A 21,021-nucleotide genomic window follows, 5' to 3' on the forward strand; every position below is an offset into this window, starting at 1 on the left:
AAAAACAAGACCTCACATGACTCTGTGGACTCAAATATGGAAAAATTATAGCTCTCAAAATGTGGTAACGCAAAAAATATTTTTTGCAATAAAAAGCTTCTTTCAGTGTGTGACAGCTGCCAATCATAAAAATCCGCTAAAAAACCCGCTATAAAAGTAAATCAAACCCCCCTTCATCACCCCCTTAGTTAGGGAAAAATAAAAAAATTTAAAAAATGTATTTATTTCCATTTTACCATTAGGGTTAGGGCTAGGGTTAGGGATAGAGCTAGGGTTAAGGCTGGGGTTAGGGTTAGGGCTAGGGTTAGGGTTGGGGCTAGGGTTAGGGTTAGGGCTAGGGTTGGGGCTAGGGTTAGGGTTAAGGCTACAGTTAGGGTTGGGGCTAAAGTTAGGGTTAGGGTTGGGGCTAAAGTTAGGGTTAGGGTTTGGATTACATCTACGGTTGGGAATAGGGTTGGGATTAGGGTTAGGGGTGTGTCTGGATTAGGGTTTCAGTTATAATTGGGGGGTTTCCACTGTTTAGGCACATCAGGGGCTCTCCAAACGCGACATGGTGTCCGATCTCAATTTCAGCCAATTCTGCGTTGAAAAAGTAAAACAGTGCTCCTTCCCTTCCGAGCTCTCCCGTGCGCCCAAACAGGGGTTTACCCCAACATATGGGGTATCAGCGTACTCGGAACACATTGGAGAACAACTTTTGGGGTCCAATTTCTCCTGTTACCCTTGGAAAAATACAAAACTGGGGGCTAAAAAATAATTTTTGTGGAAAAAAAAATATTTTTTATTTGCATGGCTCTGCGTTATAAACTGTAGTGAAACAATTGGGGGTTCAAAGCTCTCACAACACATCTAGATGAGTTCCTTAGGGGGTCTACTTTCCAAAATGGTGTCACTTGAGGGGGGTTTCTACTGTTTAGGTACATTAGGGCCTATGCAAACGCAATGTGACGCCTGCAGACCATTCCATCTAATGGTACCGTCACACATTGAAATTTCCATCGCTACGACGTTACGATTCGTGACGTTCTAGCGATATCGTTACGATATCGCTGTGTCTGACACGCTACTGCGATCAGACACCCTGCTGAGAATCGTACGTCGTAGCAGATCGTTTGGAACTTTCTTTCGTCGCTGGATCTCCCGCTGACATCGCTGGATCGTTGTGTGTGACAGCGATCCAGCGATGTCTTCGCTTGTAACCAGGGTAAACATCGGGTAACTAAGCGCAGGGCCGCGCTTAGTAACCCGATGTTTACCCTGGTTACAAGCGTAAACGTAAAAAAACAAACCGTACATACTCACCCGTCGGTGTCCTTCAGGTCCCTTGCAGTCTGCTTCCTGCTCTGAGTGCCGGCCGGAAAGTAAGAGCAGATCACAGCACTGCTGCGCTCTGCTCTCACTGTACGGCTGCACTCAGAGCAGGAAGCAGACAGCAAGGGACCTGAAGGACACCGACGGGTGAGTATGTACGGTTTGTTTTTTTACGTTTACGCTGGTAACCAGGGTAAACATCGGGTTACTAAAGCTCGGCCCTGCGCTTAGTTACCCGATGTTTACCCTGGTTACCCGGGGACTTCGGCATCGCTCCAGCGCCGTGATTGCAACGTGTGACCGCAGTCTACGACGCTGGAGCGATGATCATACGATCGCTGCGACGTCACGAATCGTGCCGTCGCAGCGATGAAAATTTCAATGTGTGACGGTACCCTAAGTCTGCATTCAAAATGGCGCTCCTTCCCTTCCGAGCCCTCCCATGCGCCCAAACGGTGATTCCCCTCCACATATGGGGTATCAGCGTACTCAAGACAAATTGGACAACAACTTTTGGGGTCCAATTTCTCCTGTTACCCTTGGGAAAATACAAAACTGGGGGCTAAAAAATAATTTTGGGGGGAAATTTTTTTTTTTTATTTTCACGGTTATGCGTTATAAACTGTAGTGAAACACTTGAGGGTTCAAAACTCTCACAACACATCTAGATGAGTTGCTTAGGGGGTCTACTTTCCATAATGGTGTCACTTGTGGGTTTTTTTACTGATTAGGTACATTAGGGCTCTGCAAACGCAATGTGACGCCTGCAGACCATTCCATCTAAGTCTGCATTCAAAATGGCGCTCCATCCCTTCTGAGCCCTCCCATGCGCACAAACAGTGGTTCCCCCCACATATGGGGTATCAGCGTACTCAGGACAAATTGGACAACAACTTTTTGGGTCCAATTTCTCCTGTTACCCTCGGGAAAATACAAAACTGGGGGCTAAGAAATAATTTTTGTGGGAAAAAAATGTTTGTTTTATTTTTACGGCTCTGCATTATAAACTTCTGTGAAGCAGTTGGTGGGTCAAAGTGCTCACTACACCTCTAGATAAGTTCCTTAGGGGGTCTACTTTCCAAAATGGTGTCACTTGTGGGGGGGTTTCAATGTTTAGGCACATCAGTGGCTCTCCAAATGCAACATGGCGTCCCATCTCAATTCCAGTCAATTTTGCAGTGAAAAGTCAAACGGCGCTCCTTCCCTTCCGAGCTCTCCCATGCGCCCAAACAGTGGTTTACCCCCACATATGGGGTATCAGCGTACTCAGGACAAATTGTACAACAACTTTTGGGGTCCAATTTCTTCTCTTACCCTTGGGAAAATAAAAAATTGGGGGCGAAAAGATCATTTTTGTGAAAAAATATGATTTTTTATTTTTACGGTTCTGCATTATAAACTTCTGTGAAGCACTTGGTGAGTCAAAGTGCTCACCACACCTCTAGATAAGCTCCTTAGGGGGTCTACTTTCCAAAATAGTGTCACTTGTGGGGGGTTTCAATGTTTAGGCATATCAGGGGCTCTCCAAACGCAACATGGCGTCCCATCTCAATTCCAGTCAATTTTGCATTGAAAAGTCAAATGGCGCTCCTTCGCTTCCGAGCTCTGTCATGCGCCCAAACAGTGGTTTACCCCCACATATGGGGTATCGGCGTACTCAGGACAAATTGTACAATATCTTTTGGGGTCCATTTTCTCCTGTTACCCTTGGTAAAATAAAACAAATTGGAGCTGAAGTAAATTTTGTGTGAAAAAAAGTTAAATGCTCATTTTTATTTAAACATTCCAAAAATTCCTGTGAAACACCTTAAGGGTTAATAAACTTCTTGAATGTGGTTTTGAGCACCTTGAGGGGTGCAGTTTTTAGAATGGTGTCACACTTGGGTATTTTCTATCATATAGACCCCTCAAAATGACTTCAAATGAGATGTGGTCCCTAAAAAAAATGGTGTTGTGAAAATGAGAAATTGCTGGTCAAATTTTAACCCTTATAACTCCCTAACAAAAAAAAATTTTGGTTCCAAAATTGTGCTGATGTAAAGTAGACATGTGGGAAATGTTACTTATTAAGTATTTTGTGTGACATATCTCTGTAATTTAATTGCATAAAAATTCAAAGTTGGAAAATTGCAAAATTTTCAAAATTTTTGCCAAATTTCCGTTTTTTTCAAAAATAAACGCATGTAATATCAGAGAAATTACCACTATCATGAATTACAATATGTTAAGAGAAAACAGTGTCAGAATCACCGGGATCCGTTGAAGCGTTCCAGAGTTATAACCTCATAAAGGGACAGTGTAAAAATTGGCCCGGTCCATAACGTGCAAACCACCCTTGGGGGTGAAGGGGTTAATAAATTTGCAAAAAAATTCTACATTTCTGTTTTTTTCAGTCAAGATGGGGTGCAGAGTGTACATTAATGAGAAAAAAATGAACTTTTTTGAATTTACCAAATGGCTGCAATGAAACAAATAGTGAAAAATTTAAAGGGGTCTGAATACTTTCCGTACCCACTGTAAATGTGGCTCGTGACCCTTTCTTAAAGCTATGGCTCTCAAGGTCAGAAAGGTTGGGGACCAATGCTTTTAACCATTCGCACACAATGTCTTTTAGACACAGTCATATTCACATCATTTTTGAAGCTTCAGACTAAGCAAGAAAACACTGTTTTTTTCCCTGATTTGTCTTTTCTGACGTCTCTCTGGACATCTTTTGTATTGCCTCATTATATATCACTAGATGGTGGTCCGAATCTAATGCATCGGGTATTCTAGAATATGCATGTCCACGTAGTATATTGCACAGCCCACGTAGTATATTGCCCAGCCACGTTGTATATTGCCCAGTCACGTAGTATATTGCCCAGCCACGTAGTATATTGCCCAGTTACGTAGTATATTGCCCAGGGACGTAGCATATTGCCCAGTGACGTAGTATATTGCCCAGCCACGTAGTATATTGCCCAGTTACGTAGTATATTGCCTAGTGACGTAGTATACAGCACAGAGCCACGTAGTATGTTGCACAGCGACGTAGTATACAGCACAGAGCCACGTAGTATATTGCCCAGCCATGTAGTATATTGCCCAGCCACGTATGTCAAAGGTTAAAAAATAAAAAATAAACATATGCTCACCTTCCGAGGGCCCCTTGTAGTCCTGTCGCCTGTGTGCGGTGCACGCGGCAGCTTCCGGTCCCAGGGTTGGTATGAGCGCAGGACCTGTGATGACGTCGCGGTCACATGACCGTGACGTCATGGCAGGTCCTTCTCGCGCAGGTGTGCAGGACCTGTGATGACGTCGCGGTCACATGACCGTGACGTCATGTCAGGTCCTTCTCGCATAGCATCCTTAGCACCGGAACCTGCAGGTGTGAGCGCATCTTCGAACTACGGAAGGTGAGAATAGCAGGTTTTGTTTTTTTTATTATTTTTAACATTAGATCTTTTTACTATTGATGCTGCATAGGCAGCATCAATAGTAAAAACTTGGTCACACAGGGTTAATAGCGGCAGTAACGGAGTGCGTAACCCACGGCATAACGCGGTCCGTTACCGCTGGCATTAACCCTGTGTGAGCGGTGACTGACTGACTGGAGGGGAGTATGCGGGCGCCGGGCACTGACTGCAGGGGAGTAGGGAGGGACTAATCGGATTGTGCCCGTCGCTGATTGGTCGTGGCAGCCATGACAGGCAGCTGGCGAGACCAATCAGCAACGCGGGAATTCCGTGACGGAAGTTGCCGACAGAAAGACGGAAGTACCCCTAAGACAATTATATATATAGATACTGGCGACTTCCAAGCGGAAGCTGCTAGAAGAATGGACCAGTCACTTGTTTCAGCCATTATACTTCAAAACCTGAAATGGATAAAAGAAGTTACAAAGGACGGAATATATGCTCTACAGCAAGTCATTTTGACATTACTCTGCATATGATCATTCTTTTTGCCATTTTTTAGCGCCTTTTCAGGCGGGTATCAAGGTTATGAACACATACTTTTGTTCTATTATTATTATTATTATTATTATTTATTTATATAGCACCATTAATTCCATGGTGCTGTACATGAGAAAGGGGTTACATACAGGGTTATAGCTATCATTTACAGTAAACAGGTTTACAGTGACACACTGGTACAGAGGGGAGAGGGGATGGTTCTAGAGTCTAGACCATGAAGCCACTGGTAGAGTAAACCTGAAACCAGCCGTAAAGTCTATGACTTTGGGGGGCTTCAGGCCCTGGGCCTGTTGCAATAATAGAAAGTACTATGAATTTTTCATTGTACCAGGGATTGTTAAATGTATAATGTGCGGAACATCCATCAGAAAACTGAGAATAGACCTTGCAACAGGACATTTACTCTAAGCATCTAAACATGCTAGTGAAACCAAGGAATAGGTGAGAATGAGCTTTAAGTTCAAGTCAAAGCATTATTTTAAAAGCCATGAAGTTGCCTTGAGGGCTGTGCATGAAAAAATCCTCAAATATCCTCAATGTTGATTGACGTCAAAGACTGGCAGACAACTATAAGAAACACCTACTTTAGGATTTTCTGTCAAAGAAGGGAAATGAAAAGCATTATTGCTAAGCTTCCAAAAAAGCAAATGGTACATCAGTCAATTTAATGTAAGAAATTATTCCAAAGTCAATGTATTATTGTTCAGTTACATTACCTTTATCTTTTGTTATACTTTTTAATATGCCATGAATTTTTATGTTGGGATTATTCGTTTTCCTAACACAAGTTCAAGTTTGCAAAAAATATATAGATTTTTTTATTCCTTTAGTTCCACTCAGATCATTAGAGTTCTGTGTTTTGATAACCAACATTCCTTCAAAAGTCATTAAAATTGACATGGTATGTTCCCCAATCTTCACATGTACATATGACTCTGATGCAGATGAACACTGTATTTCTCCATATACAGAATTCTTATTCCACTGACCTTTTTTGCAAAGTGGGACATGTTTAACCCTTCACCTCCATTTTCTGGGTTTTCAGGCTCAATAATCTCTGTGCTGTCGCTCTGAAATACATTATTCACATTGCTTTTACTCTTGTGTACTCTTATGTTAGAATCACAATATCACCTAATTTATTAATATCTGAATATTTTTCAAAGTCACTTCTAAAATAGTAATTACCAATTGACACAGTTATATACATACATTTTTTTCCATTGCACGATCTATTTACTTGGTGTCTTCTATATAGCATAATGGCACAGAGGCAGGGCTACATTGGAAATATTGGAGACCACACTGCAGTGCCTTAAATCCATCATTTAATTGGGGTTTCTGTTGCTCACAAAAGGAAATGATTCCCAGGGTCTATGATCAATCTACTATACTACATATAAGAAATGTACACATCTACGCGTGCATGTTTTGGTTGCAGTGGAAGATATTGAAAAGTGGCAAATATGGTTGACTTCCACTAGACCTTTGGTGGCCCACTATTGTGTCAGATTCTGGACACACCAGTTTAGCTGTAGATAATTTAACTATGATTGGAACCCGAAAAAATAAAACTTGTGCAGCATTATGCCATTTTGTTTAAGCACTAACGCATCATCTATTTCTTCATTTTCCATAGATATCTCTTGAATTGAACCCTTCAGTGCTTACCTCTTCCAGCGTTTCTTCATCGTCGTCTGCATTGAACGTCTGCAGAACTTTTGCCTTATAAACTTTCCAAAAGTTTTGGCTCATGGTAGAAAATACTGTGAAAGATGTAGAAGAGAATGACTATTTGAAATATCTGGTAACGTAGTCTGGTGCATACAACCTTTCTGTGATCGTCAACTCTGCTTCCCAGCAAAGATTGTTGGGAATACGTGAAATAGATCCAGGTTTGACTTTCATCCAGGTTTGCACACTTGATGACAAGTGGTCTTCAGTTATACATCAAGTCTTCCAACACGATGTGTCTCTTGCTAGGTCAGCTGAGTATCTAACGGTCTGCAAATTTAATTTGGGTATGCGTGGCATCTCACAATATGCGAAACATCTCAGGTGCACCAATCTTTGGCTTCATTGGCTCAGACGCACTGGAGTTTTGTGACCTCATTAAAGTTGCAGGAAGTTCTTCATACGGGGGAAATTTAATAGGTGACATGTGAAAGGCTGAACTAATGCAGTAACAGACAAAAGGAAAACGATTAGCTCTGATGTTTTATGTCTAGGAGTCTCACATGTGTCTGTGTGTACGAGTATATTATATGTTTGCCTGTAAATACTACTTTGCACTGTTCCCTCAGATATTATGGGATTAATAAAATTAATTTATTCATGTTATTGGGCCTTTAAAGGGTATATTTCAGACATTTTATGTTGCCAGGACCAGCTCCAGGCTTTTGTGGGCCAGGGGCTCAGAAACCGGCCAATCTTCGCAGCGCACAGCATACAGAGTGACTCCAGACTTATCATTTTAGACCGAACAGTATAGACCTCCATGCAGAATTATGGGCACCACATGGTGCGCCATACAGGATTATGGGCCCCATATATTGCTCCATACAGTATATAATTGCCCCATATATTGCTCCATACAGTATAATGGCCCCATATGTTGCTCCATACAGTATAATGGCCCTATACAATTTCAATACAGTATATTGGGCCCCATATATTGCTGCATACAGTACAATAGGCCCCATATATTGCTCCATACAGAATAATGGACCCCATATATAATGCTCCATCTAGTATAATGGGGCCTCATATAAAGCTCCATACAAGAAAAAACAAAACAAAAACAAATACTCACTCTGCACTGCTCGGCACAGGGAACGCTGTAGTGACGTCAACACGCCATCTGTCCTGAGATATCATAAGACAGCGGCGCTAAAGACACTGGAGCTGCGTGGAACAAAGAGAGGTGAGTATTAGTGTTGAGCGATACCGTCCGATACTTGAAAGTATCGGTATCGGAAAGTATCGGCCGATACCGGCAAAGTATCGGATCCAATCCGATACCGATACCCGATACCAATACAAGTCAATGGGACTCAGGTATCGGACGGTATTCCTGATGGTTCCCAGGGTCTGAAGGAGAGGAAACTCTCCTTCAGGCCCTGGGAACCATATTAATGTGTAAAAGAAAGAATTAAAATAAAAAATATCGCTATACTCACCTGTCCGACGCAGCCTGAACCTCAGCGAGGGAACCGGCAGCGTTGTTTGTTTAAAATGCGCGCTTTTACTTGGTTACGTGAGGTCCCGGCTTGTGATTGGTCAGGGCGGCCATGTTGCCGGGACGCGGACCAATCACAGCGAGCCGTGACGAAATTACGTCACGGCTTGCTGTGATTGGTCCGCGTCCCGGCAACATGGCCGCCATTAACCAATCACAAGCCGTGACGTCACGGGAGGCTGGACATGCGCGTATTTTGAAAAGCGCGCGTGTCCAGCCTCCAGTGACGTCCCGGCTTGTGATTGGTTAATGGCGGCCATGTTGCCGGGACGTCACTGGAGGCTGGACACGCGCGCTTTTCAAAATACGCGCATGTCCAGCCTCCCGTGACGTCACGGCTTGTGATTGGTTAATGGCGGCCATGTTGCCGGGACGTCACTGGAGGCTGGACACGCGCGCTTTTCAAAATACGCGCATGTCCAGCCTCCCGTGACGTCACGGCTTGTGATTGGTTAATGGCGGCCATGTTGCCGGGACGCGGACCAATCACAGCAAGCCGTGACGTAATTTCGTCACGGCTTGCTGTGATTGGTCCGCGTCCCGGCAACATGGCCGCCCTGACCAATCACAAGCCGGGACTTCACGTAACCAAGTAAAAGCGCGAAATTTAAACAAACAACGCTGCCGGTTCCCTCGCTGAGGTCCAGGCTGCGTCGGACAGGTGAGTATAGCGATATTTTTTATTTTAATTCTCTTTTTTACACATTATTACATTAATGTTGTTGCGATACCCGATACCCGATACCACAAAAGTATCGGATCTCGGTATCGGAAATTCCGATACAGCAAGTATCGGCCGATACCCGATACTTGCAGTATCGGAATGCTCAACACTAGTGAGTATTTGAGTACCCTCTGCCACTTATATCTGAGCTCTTCGATAGGTTGCGGGGGGCGAGGGTATTTACTAAGCTTGATCTGCGGGGTGCTTACAACCTGATTCGCATCCGTGAGGGGGATGAATGGAAGATGGCATTTAACACCAGGGATGGGCACTATGAATATCTGGTGATGCCCTTCGGGCTCTGTAATGCTCCTGCCATTTTCCAAGACTTTGTGAACGATATCTTCAGGGATATGCGCACCACCTTGGTCGTAGTCTATCTGGATGATATTCTCATCTACTCTCCAGATATAGACTCCCACCGGAGAGATGTTTGCAAAGTCTTCGACCTCTTACGGGCAAATTCCATATATGCCAACTTGGAGAAGTGTGTGTTTGAGCAGGAGTCCTTGCCTTTCCTGGGCTATATCATCTCCACCCAGGGGTTGGCTATGGATCCTGCCAAGCTACAGGCTGTGATGGACTGGCAGGAACCCCATTCTCTCAAAGCAGTGCAGCGCTTTATGGGGTTCATTAACTATTATCGCCAGTTCATTCCCCACTTCTCAACCTTGGTAGCTCCCCTGGTTGCCCTCACCAATAAGGGAGCAAATCCCAAATTGTGGTCGGAGGAGGTCTCCAAGGCCTTCCTCTCTATGAAGTCACACTTCACTAGCACTCCCATTTTACATCGCCCCAATATTGATAACTAATTTATCATGGAGGTGGATGCTTCTTCTGTCGGTGCTGGAGCAGTCCTCTTCCAGAAGGATGCTCAAGGTCGGAAGCATCCTTGCTTCTTCTCCAAGGTCTTCTCACCGGCAGAGAGGAATTATTCCATCGGGGACAGGGAGTTACTAGCCATGAAGTTGGCCTTTTTGGAGTGGAGACACCTCCTGGAGGGGGCTCGCTATCCCTTCCAAGTATTCACCGACCACAAAAATTTGGTATATTTACAAACAGCCCAGCGGTTAAACCCTCGCTAGGCCAGATGGTCCCTGTTCTTCTCCCGGTTCCACTTCACCCTCCATTTTCTCTCCGGGGAGAACACTCCTGCCGACGTTCTCTCCCGCTCCTTAATGTTATCAGAGGAGGAGGAGCCCCGGCTTATTGTCCCTTCTGAGAGCCTTAGAACTGTGGCCCCGGTTTCGCTAGAGTCTGTGCCTCCAGGCAAGACTTTTGTTCCACCTAATTTGCGGCCTGAGGTTCTCTCTTGGGCCCACTCCTCTAGCGTGGGTGGACATTTTGGGACTAAGAGGACATCTGAGCTCCTGGCGTGGATGTACTGGTGGCTGCATATGGCCCGTGACATCGCAAGTCATCTTGAGGGACTCTAACCGCATCTTGGGGCAGAGTTCTGTGACTCTTTACTTGTGTTTTCTCTGCGGTATTGCGGCCCTGTGAGGCAACAGGGTTCACTTCCTTCATACTGGGTGTAGCTAACCCGTGTGTGTTTTCATTATACTGCCATTTACTGTCTGCCATTACCTAGCAGCAGGTATCATCTCTGCACGCTGGACCCCAGACTTTTGTAGTCAAGCAAGGGTTCTCATTTGCTTCTAAAGCAATCCTACAAGCAGCTCTCATTGAAATTTTACTTGGTCTTCCAGACCTTATCTTGACCTCCACTGTTCCTGCTAACTGCCATTTTTTAATTACATTTTGAACTGAGCAAAGGACAACTTGAAAATGCTTTGCTGTATTCTAATTGCCTTTTCCTGCTTTGCGGGTCTCCACCATTTTGCCTTTTCCTGCTTTGAGGGTCTCCACCATTCTCATTTTCAAAGTACTAGGCAGCTGCTTATAAAAACCCATGACTACTGATGATAGTGAACAAACCATAACCATAGCAGGCTAATTAATGTCTGAAACATTGTTCAAAGTTATCTGAGCACACAAATCTCAATGGGTGTCTAAACTTTTGCATCGGCTCATCTTCCTTTTTGTAATTTTGAAAATGTAAAATATGAATATATGAATCTACTATATAATTGTCTAAGGGTCACTTCCGTCTTTCTGTCTGTCTGTCTTTCTGTCTGTCTGTCACGGAAATCCCAAGTCGCTGATTTGTCGCGGTCAAAAGGCCACGACCAATCAGCGACAGGCACAGCGCGGCCGCGAAATGGCTGCTTCCTACTCCTCTCCAGTCAGCGCTCACACAGGGTTAATGGCAGCGTTAATGGACCGCGTTATGCCACGGTGTAACGCAGTCCGTTAACGCTGCTATTAACACTGTGTGACCAACTTTTTACTATTGATGGTGCCTATGCAGCATCAATATTAAAAAGATCTAATGTTAAAAATAATAATAAAAAAAATCATTATATACTCACCTTCCGGCGCCTTTACCGCTCCTCGCGACGGTCCGGTCCATGCATTGCGGTCTCGCGAGATGATGATGTAGCGCTCTCGCGAGACCGCTACATCATCATCTCATGAGACCGCAATGCACTCTTGGGACCGGAGCGTCACGAGGAGCATCGGTAACGCCTGGGCTGGCTCCCTGGGCCGACGGAAGGTGAGTATATAACTATTTTTTATTTTAATTATTTTTTTAACAGGGATATGGTGCCCACATTGCTATATAGTATGTGGACTGTGTTAGATACTGCGTGGGCTGTGGTATATACTACATCTCTGTGCTATATACTATGTGGGCTGTGCTATATACTATGTGGCTGTGCTATATATTACGTGGCTGGGCAATATACTACATTGCTGTGCTCTATACTATGTGACCTGTGTTATATACAAGGCTGTGCTATATACTATGTGGCTGTGCTATATACTACGTGGCTGTGCAATATACTACGTGGCTGTGCTATATACTGCGTGGCTGTGCTATATACTACATGGCTGGGCAATATACTATGTGTCTGTGCTATACACTACGTGTCTGTGCTATATACTACAGGGCAGGGCAATATACTATGTGGCTGGGCAATATACTACGTGGCTCGGCAATATACAACCTGTCTGTGCTATATACTATGTGTCTGTGCTATATACTACGTGGCTGGGCAATATACTATGTGGCTGGGCAATATACTACGTGGCTCGGCAATATACTACCTGTCTGTGCTATATACTATGTGTCTGTGCTATATACTACGTGGCTGGGCAATATACTATGTGGCTGGGCAATATACTATGTGGCTGGGCAATATACTACGTGGCTGGGCAATATACTATGTGCCTGTGCAATATACTACGTGCCTGTGCAATATACGGGTCTGTGCTATTTACTACGTGGGCTGTGCTATATACTACGTGGCTGGGCAATATACTACGTGTCTGTGCTATACACTACGTGTCTGTGCTATATACTATGCGGCTGGGCAATATACTACATGGCCTGGCAATATACTACGTGTCTGTGCTATATACTATGTGGGCTGTGCTATATACTACGTGTCTGGGCAATATACTACGTGGCTGGGCAATATACTACGTGGCTGGGCAATATACTACATGTCTGTGCTATATACTATGTGTCTGTGCTATATACTACGTGTCTGTGCTATATACTACGTGGCTGGGCAATATACTATGTGGCTGGGCAATATACTACATGGCTGGGCAATATACTATGTGTCTGTGCTATTTACTACGTGGGCTGTGCTATATACTACGTGGCTGAGCAATATACTACGTGGCTGTGCTATATATTACGTGGCTGTGTTATATACTACGTGGGCTGTGTTATATACTACGTGGGCTGTGCTATATACTACGTGGCTGGGCAATATACTACGTGGCTGGGCAATATACTACGTGGCTGTGCTATATACTACGTGGCTGTGTTATATACTACATGGGCTGTGATATACGCTACTTGGCTGTGCTATATTTCTCTGCTGTATCTGTGCATCATGAATCGTGGTATGTGTTAAAGAGGGGGGCCCTCAAAAACCTGGAGCCGGCCCTGGCTTCACTGATTGGTCATGCCCGGCCGCGAACAATCAGCAACAGTTGCAGTCCGCCCGCGAATTGGCGCGGAATTTGAACCACACTTCGATAATTGGTCACGGCCGGCCGGCCGAATCCTGTGTATAAATTGCATTATTCTGAAAACTTCATAAATAAACTACATACATATTCTAGAATACCCGATGCGTTACAATCGGGCCACCATCTAGTATATATATATTTACCTAAAATACAAAAGAAATGTGTCGTCTTTAACTTTAGGCCTTTTACAGATCATTTAATCTTCAACTTGCTTAACTGTTCACAGTAACAGTAATTTTTACCAAGGGTGCCCAAACTTTTACATGCCACTGTATTTGTTAAGCAGCTGTCCAGTATCCATGCTTTGCTTCCCTCATCTCGGTCCATTAGATTTTCTTGTGCTCCACATTGGCTTTGGAAGTGGTCCTGCATGCTCACATACAGTATGTTGAACTTTCATGGCCTATATAAGATCTCCCAAGACACACACCTGTGTCACGGTATTATATTAAGACTTCCTAGTAACTCTTTAATTTGGTCTGTCCATAGTTCCTGTATACAGGCTTCAAGACATCTCCTGGCTGCCTGTGATTTCCCGTCCCTGAGGTACTTCTCTGCGTCTTCCAGTAAATCTGCTATTGGTCAGTATTCTCCAGGACTTCACCTGTTTGTCTGTGACTTTGTAAGATGCCCAAACAAGGTAGTAATGGGCGAGCTTAGGTCCCCACTCACTCTGGCATCCTACAGACAAGGGGTGTCTCAGTCCTGGTGTGCTGCTGTGTATGTGATGCAGTCTGACAGTCTGTACAATACTTACAAGCAGGTTTAAAGGATAAGGCCCAACGGGTTGTCATCTTTCCCACAGGTACCGGATACAACTTTAGCCCTGGTTCTCGAGATAGGTGGCATATGCCCCATTCTGGTGTCATGATCCAGACGGGGTTTTGAGTCCTGTTTTCCCTTTTTCCTGGTCTGGTCATGTCGAGAGTTAACCTTTCTCAGCCTGTGTTTGGGTTCAGGTTGGCTATTTATCGCTCATGTGGTCTCTAGCAGCCTACTATTCCTGATGCATATGCACTCCTGCCCTCCCATTAACTGAACTGTCACTTCCTGCCTCTGCCTCTAACACTCAGTTCCCCCCTCCCATTTGGGTTGGCCGCTACAGTTAACTCTGTCCCAGCTGACTGCAGCCCCATGGGGTATTCTACCTGTACCACAAACAAGTACATAAAACACATTTAACCCTTGGGGCTCTGGAAGCAATCCATGAGCTTGCACCACCGATACAACTTGCAGTAACCTTGCTACTTGTCTGTGGTCTCCAGGACTCTACCTATTTATATGTGACTTCCAGTAACAGCGGTCTCCAGTTCTTCACCAATTCGCCTGCAGCATGCAGTAACAGTCTTCCAGTAACAGTGATCTCCAGGACTTCACCGGTTTATCTGCAGCTTACAGTTATTTTGCTACCTGTCAGTAGACTCCTGGACTTCACCTGTTTGTTTGCAGTTTCCAGTAACCCTGCTACCTGTCAGTGGACTCCAGGACTTAACCTGTTTGCAGTTTCCAGTAACCCTGCCACCTCCCAGTGGATTCCAGGACTTTACCTGTTTGTTTGCTGTTTCCAGTAGCCCTGCTATCTGTCAGTGGTCTCCAGGACTTCACTGGTTTGCCTAAGGCTTGCCGTAATCCTGCTACCTGTCAGTATTCTCTAGGACGTCAGCAGTGTGACTGCGGGTTCCATTAACCCTTGCTACGGATCTGCTTGCAGCTTCCAGGTCAATATTAAGACTATTGGCTTGCCTTTGCTATGTGTCTGCCACCAGCTTCCAAGACGTCTCCTGTCTGCTTGCAGCTTCAAGGAGCTGATCAACATTTTTAGTTTGACTTTGCTATGTGTCCACCTGTGGTTTTCTGGATGTCTCTTGTCCACTTATGGATTCCAGAACCTTATTAAAAGGGTTTTCCCATCAACAAAGTACATTATAATTAATAGATCTTTGAATAATAATAATTTCTACAATTGGATGTGTTCAAAAAATGTTCTCATGCTGAGATAATCATCTTATAAATGTGCCACTTCTCTGTATTACGCAATATCTGTGTCTCAATTGAATGTACCACATCTACCATGTAGGGTAGGAAGCAAAAGAATATACTAACATACTGTCAATACAGCACGGGGTCACAGCTGATTCTTTTTGTGAAGTAAAACATTTCACTGCTTGTTTTTAAGCAATGTTTTACCTGAAAGAAAGAATCAGCTGTGATCCAGTGCTGTAATGTCTGTATATTTGTTTGCTTCCTCACTTGCCCAGGAGCTGTGGTATGATCAGGCCATGTCCCTGCACAGTCAGATACAACCATTACACAGTACATGGAAGGAGCACATTTAAAAGATTTTCTCAGTATTCAGTACAGGAACATTTTTTTTTTTTTTTAAACATCCAATTGTGAAATTATTATTATTCAAAGATCTATTGATTAAAATGTTGATTAAAGTGAACTTTGTTCATGGGAAAACCTTTTTAAGACTTTTAATTTGCATTTTCTACATGTCTGGCAGAAGCTTCCAGGACCTAAACAAGATTTTTGTTTGTCTCTACTTTGTGTCCTACTGTGGCTTCCAGTAACTCTGCTGCCTGTCTGTGGTCTCCTTTACATCTCCAGTCAGCCTGCGGCTTCCAGGAACTCTGCTACCTGCCTGCGGTCTCCCGGATGTCTCTCGTCTGCCTGCAGCTTACATGTTTACAATGTGCAACACTCGCCTCCTACACTGATGTCCATGGGCCACCCAGACCTAGGACTTAGAGGATCCACCTCACCTAGTGAGCCTGCTTTATGTTAAAAAATACTACAACTAGGGCATCCAAAGGAGCTGCAGCAACAATTTTGTTGCCATGTGTTGTGCACTTTTTGGGAGAAGGGGTCCTTTGAGGAGGGTAATATTTTCCACCTACGCCAGATCTGTACTTTACTTCCCTCACTTCAGTCCATTAGACTTTCTTGTACTCCACATCAGGCTTTGCAAGTGACCAAGTGTGCTCATGTGCCTAGGCCTATATAGAGCCTCCCAGAGACAGACCTCCAACTTGGTATTTTATTAAGACTTCTTAGTAACTCTTAAGTTACACAGACTGACCTGTTACCTCTCCTGACCTGAGCAAGACAGCATTATGGATTACTATGCAGCGGTCAAGCTCGGGTCAGGAGAGCCGACAGCCAGTAGGACGATTACAATGCGATTCTTGCATGAGAAATACGGCATCCTTTCTCTGCCCTAACTCTGCTGCTTGCCTATGGCTTTCAGTAATGCTGCTATTTGTCAGTGGTCTCCAGGACTTCACCTTTTTGTCTGTGGCTCTTAATAACCCTGCTACCTGTCAGTGGTCTCTAAGACTTCATCTGTCTGCCTTTATCTTCCAGTAACCCTTGCTATGTGTCCACTTGTAGCTTCCAAGTCTTTATTAAGACTTATAGTTTACTTTTGCTACGTGTCCGCCTTTGGATTCCAGGACATCTTCTGTTCGCTTGCGGTTTACAGGACCTCATTAAAATGTTTTACTTTACTTTCCTACGTGTCCGTCTACAGCTTCAAGGATATCTCCTGTCCGCTTGCGGCTTCAGAGACATCATTGAGACTTTTTGTTTGAGACTACCTGTCTGCAGTCTTCTGGACTTCTCATGTCTGTCTCCGACTTCCAGTAACTCTGCTATTTGTTTCCCGTGTGCAACACCTGCCTACTGCACTGACGCTCATGGCCCGTGTGCCCACAAGGACCTTGAGCTTAGAGGATCCACCTCACCTACCCAGCAAGCTTTACGTAACAACAATGTATAATATCCAGGAAGTCTCCTTCTTTTTCCCAAATCCTATTCGCTTGGGTTCAGTTTTATTATTGGTTAGGGTGGTTCCGATAATGGACATCACTTCTCATGTTTTTCCTTTGTAATGATGCATTAAACTCCTTATGCTACTAGATCTGGACCTTGTTTTCTGGTTATCTCTGTGGTATCTCTGCATGCAACACCCTCTCTCACTGCCTTCTTGGAGGAGTTCTGGTTTCATGTGTAACTGATACACATGAATAGGAGCTCATTCTGTGTGTGGAAATAGTATCAGCAAATAAATAATTTGTCACGTCTCCCTAAAGCTGAACTGCTTCCTATAGTTATCCAGGAAATATATACATACAGCAAAACACAATGCACTCATAAATGTGGAACCATCATGTTCAGTAACCACGTGTTTGTACCACACATGAGGAAATATGAAGAAATAGTGAAGCAAACACTGTTACCCTTCAAACAGATTTCTGCTCCATTTCTCTAAGATCCTTTAACGCCCTGGTTTTCACCCTTTAAACCCTATAAAAGAATCTTGCCTTTGCCGCAAAGGCCCTACAAGTTGTGTCTGCGAAGCAGCCACTGACCAGTAGAAAAAGCAAGAGGAAACACAAAGCTACACTAGCCAGAACCAGGAGGGCAAACCAAAGTTGACATAGGTTAACCCGGAAGAATGGTCAAGAGAAATGCCAGGTTAGAATGCAAGAACAAAGAGTTATCCAAATAACCGGTAAAATGGTTTCTGCAACTAGCCAGAATCCCTGCCTTTAATCCTGTTTTACCTTGCAATGCATGAAACAAATGATCAGCACTGGATTGTGTGAAGGTGAGTTTACGACAATAAATTAATATATGCATCAAACTTGTTAGGATCTTTTAAAAATTGCATCTGTATTTGAGGGAATCATGAGGTTAATGAGAAAAAAAATCTTAAAGGGAGCCTGTTATAAGATTCATGTTGCCCAAACCTGAATTCATGGTTGTAGTCAGGTATGTGCACACATGGATGAGACCAGTCAATCACCTGGGGTGGGATAGGAAGAAGATGACCGGGAGCCATGCCTCTGGAACGCCAACTCTGCCTTTTTATTTTTTCTGGTCAGCTTATCAAAAAATCACGGACAGACAATATTTTTTAAGGATACATGGAAAACCATAATAAATCATTATGATTATAAGTGTTACATGTGTACATGTAATACTTTTGATATGAAGACATTAGTTGCATTCACTGTAAAATGTAATACAAAATAATTTTGTATAAGTTTCTGCAGTTTCAAAAAATTCATGAACGACTTAATTTTTTTTTACAGATGGGAAAAAAAGTGCCTTATTTTTACAGGCTGTCCGGGAACTTCAGGAAGGTTGGCTACCATGCCGCACTGGACTAGTCAGGTTTCTCCTATGGTCCCTGGATGGCTTTTCAAATATTTTCTTGAAACACTCCAGATTTTCAGAGCAAAATAAACCCAACTGCAAATGTGCAGCAAGCCTCTGATTCTCATGTTTCTGGCAGCATGAATCCAGCGTAGGGCTCCCTTTAAAGCCAGTTTCAGCCATGTAAATACAGGCTTACCGTCTTATAAAAAAAAAGATCTACCACTTTGTAATATACCTGTGTTTAAAATCTTTATCATGTTCTATGTTTTGATCTAATATGATTTAACATATTATGGATAAATGACTATATAGTATAGCTGAAGAAATGGGTAAACACCATCAACTTGACACAGCATTCCTACAAAGTCCAAGCTATAAGAAGTGTGAGTCTCCCATTCCTCTGGTGACACGCTATCTAAATTGGCAAGACTGGATCCACACACCACCACATCTGGTAAAGGTATCTCCATGCAAAGGTATTTCCATGCAGTCGTATTGATCCTCCAACTGCAATACAGACACATGCAAAACCAAGAAAGGGGTGGGACCTTGCTTGAGCACCAAGCTATATGTTACGGCTGCGACCGCAGACGCGGCCCAGCCGACGCCTCCACGTCGCCAGACCGTGACGACGTAGGCGAGCGTCCCAAGTGAGAACGGAATGTGGACCCACTAGACCACATAGAGTAACCTGGACGTACCCAGATTAGGGAAGGGCAGCAAGCAGGGTCTGTGGCAGCTGAGCAGATGGCAATATGCAGAACTAGATTACACTGCACAACTTCAGGTATGAAGAAAAAAGCTTACTTTAATGAAAACACAGTGCATAAACAAAACATAATGATGCCACTGCAGGTGGGGACCACAGACCACATCTCAGTATCAATGCTTTCTGGCTGATATTTTGGTCACATTTGAATGTTGGTTGTGCTTTCACACTTGTGGTAGCATGAGACGGATTCTACAACCCACACAAGTGGCTCAAGTAGTGCAGCTTTTCCAGGATGGCACATCAATGCGAGATGAGGCAAGAAGGTTTGCTGTGTCTGTCAGAGTAGTGTCCAGAGGCTGGAAGTGCTACCAGGAGACAGGCCAATACACTAGGAGACGTGGAGGGGGCCGTAGGAGGGCAACAACTCAGCAGCAGGACCGCTACCTCAGCCTTTGTGCAAGGAGGAACAGGAGGAGCACTGCCAGAGCCCTGCAAAATTACCTCCAGCAGGCCACAAATGTGCATGTCTCTGCACAAACGGTTAGAAACCGACTTCATAAAGATGGTCTGAGTGCCTGATGTCCACAGATTGGGGTTCTGCTTACAGCCCAACACCGTGCAGGATGCTTGGCATTTGCCACAGAACACCAGGATTGGCAAATTCACCACTGGCGCCCTGTGCTCTTCACAGATAAAAGCAGGTTCACACTGCGCACATGTGACAGACGTAACAGAGTCTGGAGACGCCGTGGAGAGCGACCTGCTGCCTGCAACATCCTTCAACATGACCGGTTTGGCAGTGGGTCAGTAATGGTGTGGGGTGGCATTTCTTTGGAGGGCCGCACAGACCTCCATGTGCTCGCCAGAGGTAGCCTGACTGCCATTAGGTACCGAGATGAGATCCTCAGACCCCTTGTGAGACAATATGCTGGTGCGGTTGGTCCTGGGTTCCTCCGAATGCAGGACAATGCCAGACCTCATGTGGCTGGAATGTGTCAGCAGTTCCTGCAAGATGAAGGCATTGAAGCTATGGATTGGCCCGCCCGTTCCCCAGACCTGAATCATGTCTCGTACCATCCACCAATGACAAGTTGCATCACAGACTGTCCAGGAGTTGGCGGATGTTTTAGTCCAGGTCTGGGAGGAGATCCCTCAGGAGACCATCCGCTGCCTCATTAGGAGCATGCCCAGGCATTGTATGGAGGTCATACAGGCACGTGGAGGCCACACACACACTACTGAGCATCATTTCCTTGTTTTGAGGCAATTCCACTGAAGTTGGACCAGCCTGTAATTTGACTTTCCACTTTGATTTTGAGTATCGTTCCAAATCCAAGCCTCCATTGGTTAATAAATTTGATTTCCATTGATGATTTTTGTGTGATTTTGTTGTCAGCACATTCAACTTTGTACAGAACAAAGTATTCAATGAGAATATTTCATTCATTCAGATCTAGGATGTGTTATTTGAGTGTTCCCTTTATTTTTTTGAGCAGTGTATATTACATGCAAAACCAGTGTCAAGAATTACAATCTCTACTGTTTCTTATGGGAGTGTATTAACTCATTCAAAATAGGTAACGCACTGAAAACTGCAACTGACCCTGCTGATTCCTGAACAGACTAGAGATCCTGACCCCTCAGTCTCTACTGGTTCCTGCTTGAGCTTAGATAGCCCTAATCACAGACTAGTCAATGGCAACTTGGACCTATGCTGCATGAAAGGCCGTCAAGGGCTTCACTTTCCTCCTAAAGAACCGGAGGGCGGAGCAGAGTGCAAATTAGCTACAAAATGGAAAAT

General features: G+C 44.3%; 1 protein-coding gene across 1 annotated transcript in view; it reads right to left on the reverse strand.

Moving 5' to 3' along the window:
* The window catches only part of C3H1orf232 (chromosome 3 C1orf232 homolog), a 41,958-nt gene extending 34,686 nt beyond the window's left edge, over positions 1 to 7,272 (reverse strand). The window contains exons 1-2 of the mRNA XM_077299546.1: positions 6,942 to 7,272; positions 6,260 to 6,340 (exon numbers count right to left, since the gene is read on the reverse strand). Coding sequence (XP_077155661.1) covers positions 6,260 to 6,340; positions 6,942 to 7,025 — 165 coding nt within the window. The 5' untranslated portion in view covers positions 7,026 to 7,272. The remainder of the gene's footprint in view (positions 1 to 6,259; positions 6,341 to 6,941) is intronic.
* Between the last annotated feature and the right edge of the window lie 13,749 nt (positions 7,273 to 21,021).

This window comes from Ranitomeya variabilis, chromosome 3 (genome assembly GCF_051348905.1).
Source record: "Ranitomeya variabilis isolate aRanVar5 chromosome 3, aRanVar5.hap1, whole genome shotgun sequence".
Lineage (NCBI taxonomy): Eukaryota > Metazoa > Chordata > Amphibia > Anura > Dendrobatidae > Ranitomeya > Ranitomeya variabilis.